This window comes from Stomoxys calcitrans, chromosome 3 (assembly GCF_963082655.1).
Source record: "Stomoxys calcitrans chromosome 3, idStoCalc2.1, whole genome shotgun sequence".
NCBI classification, from domain to species: Eukaryota; Metazoa; Arthropoda; class Insecta; order Diptera; family Muscidae; genus Stomoxys; species Stomoxys calcitrans.
In genome coordinates, this window is record NC_081554.1 from 120,905,224 (window position 1) to 120,918,575 (window position 13,352).

The 13,352-nt window shown below is 40.4% G+C and overlaps 1 protein-coding gene across 2 annotated transcripts; it reads left to right on the plus strand.

The window, feature by feature from the left end:
• The first annotated feature begins 1,123 nt into the window (after positions 1 to 1,123).
• LOC106088743 (methyltransferase-like protein 17, mitochondrial) lies at positions 1,124 to 12,883 on the plus strand. 2 transcript variants are annotated; one of them, XR_009397854.1, is made up of 5 exons: positions 1,124 to 2,018; positions 2,088 to 2,303; positions 2,384 to 2,670; positions 8,457 to 8,585; positions 12,761 to 12,883. XR_009397854.1 is itself a non-coding variant. In XM_013254408.2 (4 exons), exons 1-4 carry the CDS (start codon positions 1,227 to 1,229, stop codon positions 12,846 to 12,848), a joined length of 1,383 nt encoding a protein of 460 aa, XP_013109862.2. In that variant the 5' UTR covers positions 1,125 to 1,226; the 3' UTR covers positions 12,849 to 12,883. The 2 variants fall into 2 exon arrangements, 1 of the variants encoding a protein (XP_013109862.2); XM_013254408.2 differs by lacking the exon at positions 8,457 to 8,585 and having other exon boundaries at positions 1,125 to 2,018.
• The last annotated feature ends 469 nt before the right edge of the window (positions 12,884 to 13,352 follow it).

Here is a 13,352-nt window from a genome sequence, read left to right on the forward strand (position 1 = left end):
ATAGATTTTGAAGCAAAAGAACTTGCTGATTTCATTCAGTAGGACATTTCCTCATTACTTATCATGACGAAACAATTAAAGATGGTCTTATTAGTACAACAACCACAAAACATATGGTGCAATCCGCCATCCGTCAAAGCTGATCAAAGTTTTGCCAACACACACAAGGAAATTTGTGTGCGTGTGTGTATACGTGTGCGTACATGAACAGAGAATATGCGAGGAATAAGTTAACATCAAAGGGAATGCGATCAAAAATCTGACGTCTTAAAAACGTCAAACCTGGCCGGCTGTTAAGAGCTGTTTGCGTGAGATCACCTTTTTAAATCCGCCTTGGGGTTCACACAAGGCGGACATGGCAAAGCAATTAAAGGTAGTTTCATTTGTACAACAACCACAAATCATATGGTGCAATCTGTCATCAAGCTGATCGACGTTTTGTATACGTGTCCGCACAGCCGGCCAAATTTGACGGTATTAAGATGTCAGATTTTTGTTTGCATTCTCTTTGTTCTCATCTCTGGTTGCACCATATGATATGTGGTTGTTGTTCAAATGAGACCACCTTTAATTGTTGCGCCATGTCACCCAGTAAGGCTTGGTATGTATTCTACTTTTAGAATAGTCGCTGAAATGTTTAATTGTTTCACGAGTGAAATTTTTAACAGCGACCATTTTTTTTTAATTTCCAGCAATCAGCAAACAACCCTGAACACAACCAAAGAAACTTGCGGTCTTGTGTGTACGTGTGTTTGCTATGAATGTACACACAGAATTGACATGTTAATACCGTCAACCTGGCCGGCTACTGACCGGATGTTGTCAGCTGTTCGGGTGGACCATCTTTTTAAAAACACCTTATACTCCACGTAATAATTTGATTTGTAATATATTAACGCCTAATTTTAATATTTCCATACTTTCTTTCAAAAAAAAAAACTTGTGGCAGAATGTGCCCATACGCTTGCAGTGAAGGATTCGCGAGAACTGGGTGTCGGCTTTTGTAACAAAATAAAAACCAAATGAAACAATTGCACACTGGTGTATCACTTTACCTTCTTTTGTTTCACCTTGGACTGCATTAAGCGATTTGATTTAAATTAATTTATCAATTTGTCTTGTGTCGTCCTGTGTAGTCACCGACAGAACATTAAATAAAGCAACGTTGATATTAAAGCATTCGGATTTTGTAATATTTTAATATATCATACAAATCAGTCTTCAAAATGAAATTGTGCCTTAGAAATGTTAGTAATGCCACAAAGCCGTTTCTATTCAAAGAATTTCGAAGATACACTTCCAAATTTGCGGTGAAGGTTGATGAGACCGTGCAGAAGCAAATTGAGGTAGAGGGCGGCGTAAGTCCCAGACGACATCCCGGAATTATTAACTTTAACCGGGAGAGTTTGCCCGAGAGAATACAAAAAACCTTGGAAAGAATAGTGGGTGATTACCCTGTAAAGGGACTTCTGAACGACTGTAAAAAATTAAATCAGTTTATTTCCTCACGTCATCCGCCCGCGGAGGATTTTGAAATAAATACTAAAATTAAGCAAATCAGTGAAGAAATCGACGAAATGATGCCGCCAGAAGAACGTGCAAATCTTGACGAAGAAGGACTGAAAAGGTTTCAAAAGCGTAAAGAACAATTAATGAAGAGAAGAATGAAGGAACGGACATTTGCTTGGAAACCAATTCAATATGGCTCCTACGAATCCATTGTGTACGCATTGGGAAGAGGGCCTTTAGAATATGCGGTTCTTATGAGGGTGCTTCATGAAATAAGAGAAAGAGATAAGGACTTTAAGCCGCAAAGTTTTCTTGATTTTGGGTCTGGTATTGGCACTGGTATGTGGTCCGTTAGCAGTTTGTGGAAGGACTCAATATACGAATATTACAACGTTGATAGTTCTCGCTATATGAACGATCTCTCCGAGTTGATTTTAAAAGAAGGCAATGCAAATCAGCAAATGACTTTGAGGAACGTGTTCTACCGTCAATTTCTTCCAGCGCTGGAGGTATAGATTGGAGGGAGTACCAAAATAGTATAATGGATTAATAGGAATTTTCAAAAAATACAATTTTAGACAAAATATGACCTGGTACTTTCTTCATATTCTTTGTTTGAATTGTCGAGTGCCCATAATCGCCATGGCGCAATACTGAATCTTTGGAAAAAGTGCGATGGTTACCTTATTATAGTTGAGGAAGGTTCTAGACGTGGCTCTGAATTGGTGAATGAAGCCAGGGATCTAATTTTATCCCAGGAAGACCACTGTTTGGTGGGACACGTTTTTGCTCCCGTAAGCATTTTTGTTTGTTTCTCGATATATTTTTGTGTTAACATATATGTTCACATTTTTATTTGCTCTTTTATTTTAAGTGTCCTCATGATAGTATCTGCCCGCGCTTGTCAAATACTGACGATAGAACACCATGCAATTTCCAAATAACCTACACGCCAACCAAATTGGAATCCAGCAAGCATAAAGATTTAACGGCTAGGTTCAGCTATGTCGTTCTTAAAAAAGGTTTACCAACAGATTCTACGCGCTTATGGCCCCGTTTAGTAAGACCCACCTTAGTCAGATCTAAACATTCTATATGCAGAATGTGCACATCCGAAGGAACTTTAACGGAAATCATATTTACACAGTCAAAACATGGAAGGTAACAAAAAATAACTACATATTATTTGTTTTTAACTGATATTGATATTTTTAACTGAAATGGTGTTTCAAAGCCTCATTTTCAAGTTTTTTGCCAGTTAGGGTGAGATCATTAAATTTTACAATTTTTGTTTGTCTCTCTTTCGAGAAGAAGAACATGTGTTCCGAAATTTTTAACTTACATGTAACGGTACATCAGGCACATCAGACACACCATTTGGAACATCAAGATTATTTCAACAATTATCCTTACAAAATAAGGTCCTGGTACGGGATAGCAGTGATCACCACATTGAGGTCCGATCTGTATGGTGTTCATTACTGTCACGAGAAGCAACGCACGCTACCGGGTGCGTCCACAGGTTGCTGATAGTCGAATGCTTCATACGGAGTAGCTGCAACGGCAGCCGCAGACAATCAGCGGTATCGAGCGGAGAGTCTAAGTAAGAGGACGGGTGGCACCGGCTCTTTCACAAATACTGAGTGCCTATGATGCTAGATATGACAAGGCGGGTTATTGGCGCCTTTAAATAACCAATGGCCACCATGTTCCCGCGATCGGTCCTTTAGACCGGAAGGAGCATGACGGGGATGGCCATTTTCACATGAAAATGTGGTTACGACATCACAACAACAACAACAAAATAGGGTCAATTCGAACAACTGGCTGCAATGGGATTGTGACGATTTGGTGGTAGGACGGAGAGTTCCTACCACCAAAGAGAGAGGTGACAGTGGAAGACCGTGTGCTCTGCATTATCCACCACATCTTCTTCGTAGATGCAGAATGATGAGCTGCATTTTCCTATTCTGTGTAGGTATTTGCGGGAGAGTCCATATCCATGTTGATACAATAGTTGATATAACAAGTAAAAGTTTGCTAAGTTCGGCCGGGCCGAATCTTATACACCCTCCACTATGGATCGCATTTGTGGGGTTCTTTTCCCGGCATCTCTTCTTAGGCAAAAAAAGGATATAAGAAAAGATTTGCTCTGCTATTAGAGCGATATCAAGATATGGTCCGGTTTGGACCACAATTAAATTATATGTTGGAGACCTGCGTAAAATGTCAGCCAATTCGAATAAGAATTGCGCTCTTTGGGGACTCAAGAAGTAAAATAGAGAGATCAATTTTTATGGAAGCTGTATCGGGCTATAGACCGACTCAGACCATAATAAACACGTATGTTGATGGTCATGAGGGAATCCGTCGTACAACATTTCAGGCAAAGCGGATAATTATTGCGACCTCTAGAGGCTCAAGAAGTCAAGTTCCCAGATCGGTTTATATGGCAGCTATATCAGGTTATGAACCGATTTGAACCATACTTGGCACAATTGTTGGATATCATAACAAAACACGTCGTGCAAAATTTCATCCCAATCGGATAAGAATTGTCTAGAGGCTCTAGAGGCTCAAGAAGTCAAGACCCAAGATCGGTTTATATGGCAGATCGATATGGCCCATTTACAATACCAACCGACCTACACTAATAAGAAGTATTTGTGCAAAATTTCAAGCAGCTAGCTTTACTCCTGCGGAAGTTAGCGTGCTTTCGACAGACAGACGGACGGACATGGCTAGATCGACATAAAATGTCGTGACGATCACGAATATATATACTTTATGGGGTCTCAGACGAATATTTCGAGTAGTTACGGACAGAATGACGAAATTAGTATACCCCCATCCTATGGTGGAGGGTATAATAATAAAATTTGTGTTGATAAAAATCGCATTTAACAAAAAAAAAATAGTTTCCTGTAATAAGTAGACAATTTTAACATAGATACAAGGTACCAAAATCATTAGAAATATTCATATAAAGTTTTCTTAAAAGCATTTGCGTTGGCAATAAATTGAATATGAGGAGGCAGAGAGTTCCAAAGACGAATAGCATTGTAGAAAAATTGTCATTCAGATATCAGAAGACGATAGCGAATGGGTACTATTACAATTCTTCTGCTAGATGTACCAATTTCAAGTTTGGCGTAAAGATGAAACACTTGACTTGTGTCATTTCCAAACGATTTCTGCTTTTCGAGTCACGTCACATTGGCTAAACAACTCATGCCATATAGGAGTATAGGTACAAGATATGGTTTCGCTAAAAGAGATCTCATGTTCTGTGGTGTGTATAAATGTGTTTTATAGAGTGTTCTTAACATTCCGAAGATTTTGTCTGTCGCTAATATGATATGGTCCTTCCATGTTAGTGTTTGATTGATAAGAGATTTTTTACTTTATATACTGTTTGATAGCGTTATTTCCAATTTGAACAGGGTATTCGAACACCATTTCCTGGCAACGGTTTAAAAAAAGAAAGAACTTTGATTTGTTTGCAATTTGTTTTCCATGCCCACATGTTGATATTTCTTAAGTCGGTTTTTAGCTTCTCTATTCCATGACATAGTTCTGTCTTTGAGAAACTCAGATAAATTTGTACATCGTCCGCATTGATTTGGATATTTGAATGTGTCAGTCTGGTTGGCAGTTCACTTATATACATACAAAACAGAAGCGGTCCCAAAATGGACCCTTGAGGAACTTCCTGCTTTGTATGCAATGGTGACCTTCAAGTGTCCCAAAATACTTGGCGTCACTCTCTTAAACAGCTCTTAAACATTCTCCTCACATGCCACAGCAATCTGCGATAAAGTCAAAAATAGAAACAAGGTCCTCCAGTCACTTGCTGGCAGCACTTGGGGTGCAGACAAAGAAACCTTGTTGATCACGTACAAAGCAATTGGCCGGTCTGTGGTAAGTTATGCAGCGCCAGTGTGGTCTCGTCAACTTTGTGAAAGACAGTGGAATAATATTCAGATCTGTCAGAATGCCGCCCACCGAACTGCGACGGCCTGTCTCCTCAGTTCTCATGTGGACCACCTCCATCAGGAGACAAAGATCCTACCAGTGGGGGTAGCAGTTAGGTCTGGTACTGCCGAGATAGAGATATACAACGTGTATATACCGCCGGTTGGTAGCTGTGTCCCGATTAATGGCCAGGCCTACAACCCCGATATAAGTGGGTTGCTATCTGGCCATAGTCGTCTGGTTCTGGGGGACTTTAATGCACATCACTCGTCATGGCATTCTCCCCTAGGTAACGACCAGCGTGGCAGAGCAGATAGATAGCTCCACGTTTTGCACGGTGAATGAGGATGCCCCCACTAGGATTACGAGGAGGTGCATCAGCTCGCCAGACATCTCAATTGCATCCCCTGATCTCCTGAGTGACGTATCCTGGCAAGCCGTCATCTCTTTGGGGTCAGACCACCTCCCCATAATCCTCACCATCGACCGACCACCCGACTTCATAACCTCTGAGCGCCGGACGTTCATCAATTACAAGAAGGCCAATTGGACTGGCTTCAGAGAGTATACCAATCGCCGCTTCAATGAACTGCCACCCCCCTCTAATGTGCTTGTGGCCGAGAGGAAATTCCGAGACATCATCAACGCAGCAGCCGCTCGCTTTATACCAGCCGGCCGAATACCGCAAGTGCGACCCAATTTCCCGGCGCAAGCAGTGGTACTCGCAGACGAGCGTGATGGGATTCGTGCTATGGACCCCGCTAACCCCAGAATCTGCAAGCTGATCTGGAAATAAACAGGGTAGTCAACGAACATAAGCGGAATTTGTGGCTGGAACACTTGGAGCAATGTTAACTTAATGTAACTTAGGCACCGGTGCAGGCAAACTGTGGGCCACTGTTAAGTCTCTCTCGAACCCCGGTAGACGGGACTACAGGACCTCAGTCACTTTTGGCGAGATAACCGTGACTGATCCGAAGAGATGCGCCAGGTTGCTCAACCGTCAATTTATTGTGCATCCCGAGAGAGACAGGGCAAGGAGGAGAACCATTCGCCGTATTCGTGGTCTCCGAGCCGTTGAACAGCCATCACAATTTACCGTGGGCGAAGTTACGAATGTCATCCGTGGCGCCAAATCTTCCAAGGCGTTGGGCCCCGACGGAATCTCTACATTGATGCTGAAGAATCTGGATTTGCCTGGAGTTGAGTACCTTACCACTGCCCTTAACCTGTCATTGAACACTCTTATAGTTCCCGATGTCTGGAAAATGGGCAGAGTGATCCCGCTACTGAAGCCTGGTAAAGACCCGAGTTTGTACAGACCGATCTCCCTTCTCTCACCAGTGGCTAAGACGCTTGAGGCATTACTCCTCCCGAGCCTCGTAGGAGAATTTCCATTCGCCGAGCATCAACACGGATTTCGGAGACTGCACAGCACAACAACAGCTTTGCATGCCATCACCACACATATTTGCCGTGGCTTCAATCAACCCAGGCCATGTGATAGGACGGTTCTCGTGGCACTGGACCTATCGAAGGCATTCGACACGGTCAGCCATGCCAAATTATTTGAGGACATCGCCAACACGTCCCCCAGCCAGGCCTAAAACGTTGGGTCGCGAATTATCTGTGTGGCCGCCAGTCAATTGTGGAATTTAGGGATAAGAAGTCAAAACACCGTAGAGTGAAACAGAGAGTTCCCCAAGGTGGGGTGATATCTCCGGCTCTGTTTAACCTCTACCTATCCTCCATCCCACCTCCTTCAGACGGCATAGAGATCGTATCATATGCGGACGATTGTACGATCATGGCATCAGGCCCCCCACCCATTGATGACATCTGCGATAGGTTGAACGTCTACCTCAACGAGCTTGCCTCATATTTTGCTGCAAGAAATCTGAAGATATCCGCCACCAAATCTTCAGCCACACTGTTCACTACAAATACGCGTGAAGTGAATACTGAGCTGACTGTGATGGTCGATGGAGAAATGATTCCGACCATCAAGTGACCCAAAATACTTGGCGTCACATTTGACAGCTCCTACACTTTCTCCCCACATGCCACAGCAATCTGCAATAAAGTCAAAAGTAGAAACAAGGTCCTCAAGTCACTCGCTGGCAGCACTTGGGGTGCAGACAAAGAAACCTTGTTGACCACGTCCAAAGCAATTGGCCGGTCTGTGGTAAGTTATGCAGCGCCAGTGTGGTCACGTCAATTTTGTGACACGCAGTGGAATAATATTCAGATCTGTCAGAATGCCGCCCTCCGAACTGCGACGGGCTGTCTCCTCAGTTCTCATGTGGACCACCTCCATCAGGAGACAAAGATCCTACCAGTGCGAAGACATAACTACATGCTGTCTAAGCAATACCTTTTGGGCTGTTATCGCAGAAAACATCCAAATCATCATCTTGTGGATAGATACTCACCGCCCAGAAGCCTTAAGGTAGATTTACACGATCTAGAGCGTGAGGTTCAGCGCTACAAGAGAGAACCTCTAGATCAAGCGGCATATCAAGCGGGTCTGAACAACATTCATGCAGACAGACGCGTTAATTGGCTACCGGGTGAATGTAGTCCTTGGAGAACGACCGCCACCAATTGCACCCGAAGAAATCGACCTCCCCCGGCAAACCAGAGTGGTTCTGGCTCAATTACGTTCCGTCAGATGCAGCCGCCTCAATTTCCACAGAGCTAGAATTGATGCCGACGTGCAAGATGTATGTCCCGATTGTAACCAGGGACCGCACGATACACGTCATCTGTTTAACTGCCCGGCCAGACCCACTCGACTCAGACCCAGATCCCTGTGGACGCACCCCATCTTAGTCGCGGAGTTCCTGGGTCTTGACACTCAACAGAATCAAGTAGACGAAAGATAGAACACAATAAACTGCTACAACAACAACAACAAGTCTGACACCTTTCACACTAGCTGTTCTTTTCCATCACTTGTATTTTCTTTATAGTGATCGATATTTTCCAAACGACTACTACTTCCATGGCATACACATGTCATTTGTGTGGGACGCGTTTCGTCTTTGATTAGAAGACTTTTCAACCATATTAGATGTGATGGCTTCAAGGGCCGTGCGTTGGTATGTTGTATTTGAATGTTATTAATAGCGAAAACGCATCTAAATAGTATACAGTTACTACATTAACCAATCTCGACAACCCTGCTTATTAGCTGTACTTTTCCCAATGCATGTATTTTTGTGTAATGACAGATATTCTTTCTGTACAGAAATGTTAAAGACAAATTCGACGACTTTGCCTGCATATCCAATGTGGTGTAGGGTATCAAAAGGTCGCCCGACTTAAGCCCGTCCTTACTTATTTTATTTTACATTTAAATGTTGTTTTTAAATAAACTCTTATTTTTTACCATTTTTCATATGAGGTATACCCTAGAGGTCCAGAGGCTGATCCATGAGGCTTAAAAGTTGGTCACCTCGAGAATGTCAAATTTTGTAAAGCTTGCCAAACAGTCATTTTTTGACCGATCGGCTTGATTCTTTTTATTAAAGATAGAGCTTATAAAATTCTTAAGAAAACATGCGGAAATGTCAGTATATATCTAACGTTATATTTTTTGAACATTTTTGTCAAGGTATCGTCGGTATTTCTAAAATTGTGAGACTATTTGTAGTCTGAAAATTCTACGAGTATTAAAAAAAATTTTCAAATTGTTCCTTTCTATTAAAAGTTATTTGCCTCAGAATCTAGAATTTCCGAAATATATCAAAACTTTAAATTTTTTGCAAAAACGTAACATCATTATTACCTTCAGGACATTTCTTTTCTTCCAGTGGGTGAAAATAACACCTTGCATTTTTTAAAGAGGACTAAATGTAAATGCGATCAATGCTGCGGACGTCCCAATTTGACTAACGAATATATGTAAAGGCCGTCCCAAAATTTACAATTTTTTGACAAAAATTTTTTTCCTCAAATTTGTGAAATTGCAAAGCATCTACTCCAAAGTTCTGAACTCTTCCAAGTATCCCCATACTAGCCATAAACGTGTGAGAAACAGCTAGTTTACTAAAATGGCTCATTTTAGCGAGTTCAGAATTTTTCCGCGCAATTTTTTTATTGCAATTGTCCTCTGAAATACCTCTCTAAATAAGTAAACTACATGTAAAGGGTGATTTTTTAGCTATTATCTTTGTGACAACACAGCTCGCGTACGTTTCGTGTTTGGTTTCACTGTCAAACATCTTCAGTTTGGTCTATAATTTAACTATGAATCGTCTTACAAACGAACAAAGCTTGCAAATTAATGAATTTTATTATCAAAATGCGTGCTCTGTTAAGAAAGTTCATTGTGCGCTTCTTTCATTTTACAACGAAGCTCATTTTTGGCTCAATGGTTACGTAAATAAGCAGAATTTTTGATTTTGGAGTGAAAGCTTGCCAGAAACTTTGCAAGATCTACCAATGCATCTAGAAAAGTCACAGTTTGGTGCGGTTTATGGGCTGGTGGCATCATTGGACCGAACCTCTTTAAAGATGATGCGAATCGTAACGTAACTGTGAATGGTGAGCGTTACGGTGAGATGATATCTATTTTTTTGCCCAAAAAGCAAGATCTTAACTTGCATGACATATGGTTTCATCAAGACGGTGCCACATGCCACACAGCACGCGTAAAAATGGACTTATTGGGAGGCGAGATTGGTGAACATTTTATTTCACGTTCGGGATCGGTCAATTGGCCGCCTTGATCATGCGATTTAACGCCTTTAGGCTCTTTTTTGTGGGGCTATATTGAAGCTCATGTCAATACAGACAAGCTCCCTTCAATTGACGTATTGGAAGACAACATTGAAGCATTTATTCACAAAATACCGGCCAAAATTGGACTAAGCGGGTGAAACATTTGAGGCGCAGTCACGGTCAACATTTGCAGGAAATAATCTTCAAACATTAAGTTATATGGACCGTACTATCGATTCAAATAAAGATTTCATGAATTTTATGTGTTTTCCTTTGAGAACTTACCTGTATAAAAGGTATAACGTTCTCCCACTACAGGCCGACACCGTATTTTTGATTTGCGAAGACATTTGTAAACCGATTTTAAACATAAAGACAGATTCAGATTGCTTATAAAATGTACAATGATTTTGCTGTATCACGTTTTGAAATCATATTGTTCATTAAAACTTTTTAAAAAATGAGAGTTGTTCGTTTTGTAAATGTGTGTTGTTGTTGTGTGTGTGTGTATTTTGTTGGCATTTCCATGGACATCGGAAGTAAAACATGTTGATTTTACAATTATTGATTTATAACCCGCATAATTTTTGACTGAAGAATCGGATTTCAAAACGTAATACAGCAAATGTTATTAAAAATAATTTTAATATTTTACATTCTGTAACCATATTACATTTAGAAAATAAAATCCCATATATGACATATTAGCTGACCCGGGCCGCTCCGCCGCGCCTTCTTTTACTTTATATGGAACAAATATATTTTCGACAAAAAAGAGCCTTTAGTGAAATAACATGCTACGAAAAAAGGGTATGCATATCGCTTGACTAACAATATAACAAATTAAGTGCCTTTATCTGAATTCCATATGATCTTTATTGGACCACGAATTCGCTCGGAGGGTTTAATGCCATTCTAAAAAGACTTTATTTCCGCCCGATATTCTCATCATGTCCGATTCAAGAGTGTTGTGGTCCCCTAGACAGTTGGCCCTAAAAAAATATCAGCCCCGTGCTTTTGTCTCAAATACCATTTATTTAAACTCCATATTGCCATTGGTTTAAGTAGAGTACATAGGATGAGGCGTCCCCCAAACACTTGGCCCAAAAATTCATTATCCAAATGTTTTCCAATCTCAAATACCTTTCATTTGAGCCTCATAATGACATGGTCGGCAAATTTTTACCCTTTGGGGAAAGAGCGTCGCCTCATTTATTTGAGCCAAATATTGCGATGGTGAGTAAATAATTGCTGTTTGTGGTTTATTTTGGAAAATGGGTAGACCCCCAGAAAATTGATCCCGAAAGTGGGTATGAATTTCCTATGAGCCCCATATTGCCGTGGTGGGTAAATATGTCCGATTTAGGCGTGTTTTTGGGGGTTGGGGTGGTCCCCCAAGCACTTGGTCCGACAATTGGATATCAGGCACGTTTTCTAATCTTAAAAACCTTTCTTTTGAGTCCCATATTGTCGTGATTGGTCTATATACATATATATTTTGTAAGTTTTGGAGGTGGGGCGGCCCCCCAGGTATCCCATCCGAAATTTGGATACCAAATTTTTGTTTTTAGGCTACTATAAGAGAGCACACACAATTTCGCTTAAATCGCATCACCCGTCTCCGAGATGGGATGTCACATTCATGTATGTCAGAGCGAGAAACAATATGATTAATATATAAAATAAATAGAAGACTTCTCATATTACAAAGCTCATCATTAAATGAAACACATTGCGAACGTCCAGTCAAATACAAAAAAATTTGTCTGCAAGTAACCGAAGAAAATGAAAATTTGGTGCTTAATTTGTCTACAAGTTTTAAGTGGTCTACTCTATCAAATGCTTTTGTTAAATCTAAACCAACAAGCGCACCAACATAATGGTCGTTAAGAGCGTCTCTAATAGCAAATTTGCAGTAGTACCAAAACCTTGTCTAAATCCATACTGCGATGCATTTAGCAAGCATTTCTCATCGATATAGCTTAGCTAGACCTTTTAATAATATGCTCTACAATTTTCGAAGTATCAGGCAAAATGGTAATTGATCGCGGGCTTTCGGCATAGGAACAACTCTGCCGATTTTTCAAGCTGTTGGAAAAACAGAAGTCATAAAAATACTATTTACCAAAACCAGTATATGTGTAGATACGTAGGTATACCATCCAATCCAAAAGATGAAGACTTGACCAAAATTGACCACTTGCGCTGTTCATCCCAAAATCGGTAACAGTTACATTAGCTACGCTAGCAAAACAAGTATCTATAAAATAGTCATTAACTTCATTAACATTAACCTGCGGAATATACTGGTTATCATCTAAACAGCCAATCGATCGAAGCTTCCTCCATACACCCGTATTTTCTATGTTTCCAAATCACAGTTTGTAAATAATTCGTTTCCATAGATTATGGGGTAATTTTATGGGTGTAATTTACTATTTATAAACTACTCAAAGTTATACAATTAACGGCAATTGTAGACAAAAATTTATAAAATGATCAAATGGTTTTAGAAATCTTATGATGAATAATTTTCTTTATATCTTTCTAGGAGCGCGTACAGGTGTGCCAGATCAAGCCGATGGGGCGATCGCCTGCCTATCATTATTGAAGATAAATGTAATACAAATCACAAATAGATTAAACTGTAAGAGAAAATATTAAATCACCATAAGTTGTGGCGTTTGGTTTTTCTTAAGAGGAGAATAGAATAGTACATAGTAAAATGATAAAAACATCCTCGTCTTTCGAGACTGATGTGTCTCAATTATGGACTTGAAGATCTTTCGGTGTATAGCACAAATTTAACATCTAAAGAAATGTTTAATCATATTTGGGCCTGCAGGGCTCATAAAATATTGCATACGATATGGTTCTTTTACGAACTGTATTTGAAAGTAGAAAACAATTTCGCTGATCCAATTAAACAAACTAGATCCGAAAAGCGGTCCTGAAAAACTTGACCCAGCTTTAAAATATTTCAAAAAAAATCTAGAAACATTTTGTTTAATGCCTTTCTATTCAAAGAATGCACAGAAAAAACATTTGAAAGTCCATTTGATCCATTTAACAAAATCCTCTGAAGAAGGTTCATGGCGAATCGCGATACGGATAGCCAGTCAAATGTTTTGAGCAACACCAAA

Bases quoted from the DNA above. Each gene is read 5' to 3' on its own strand.
- LOC106088743 (XM_013254408.2), top strand. From the start codon at position 1,227: ATGAAATTGTGCCTTAGAAATGTTAGTAATGCCACAAAGCCGTTTCTA. The intron at 2,019-2,087 runs GTATAGATTGGA...ATACAATTTTAG, and splicing joins AATTTCTTCCAGCGCTGGAG to ACAAAATATGACCTGGTACT. The intron at 2,671-12,760 runs GTAACAAAAAAT...ATATCTTTCTAG, and splicing joins ACACAGTCAAAACATGGAAG to GAGCGCGTACAGGTGTGCCA.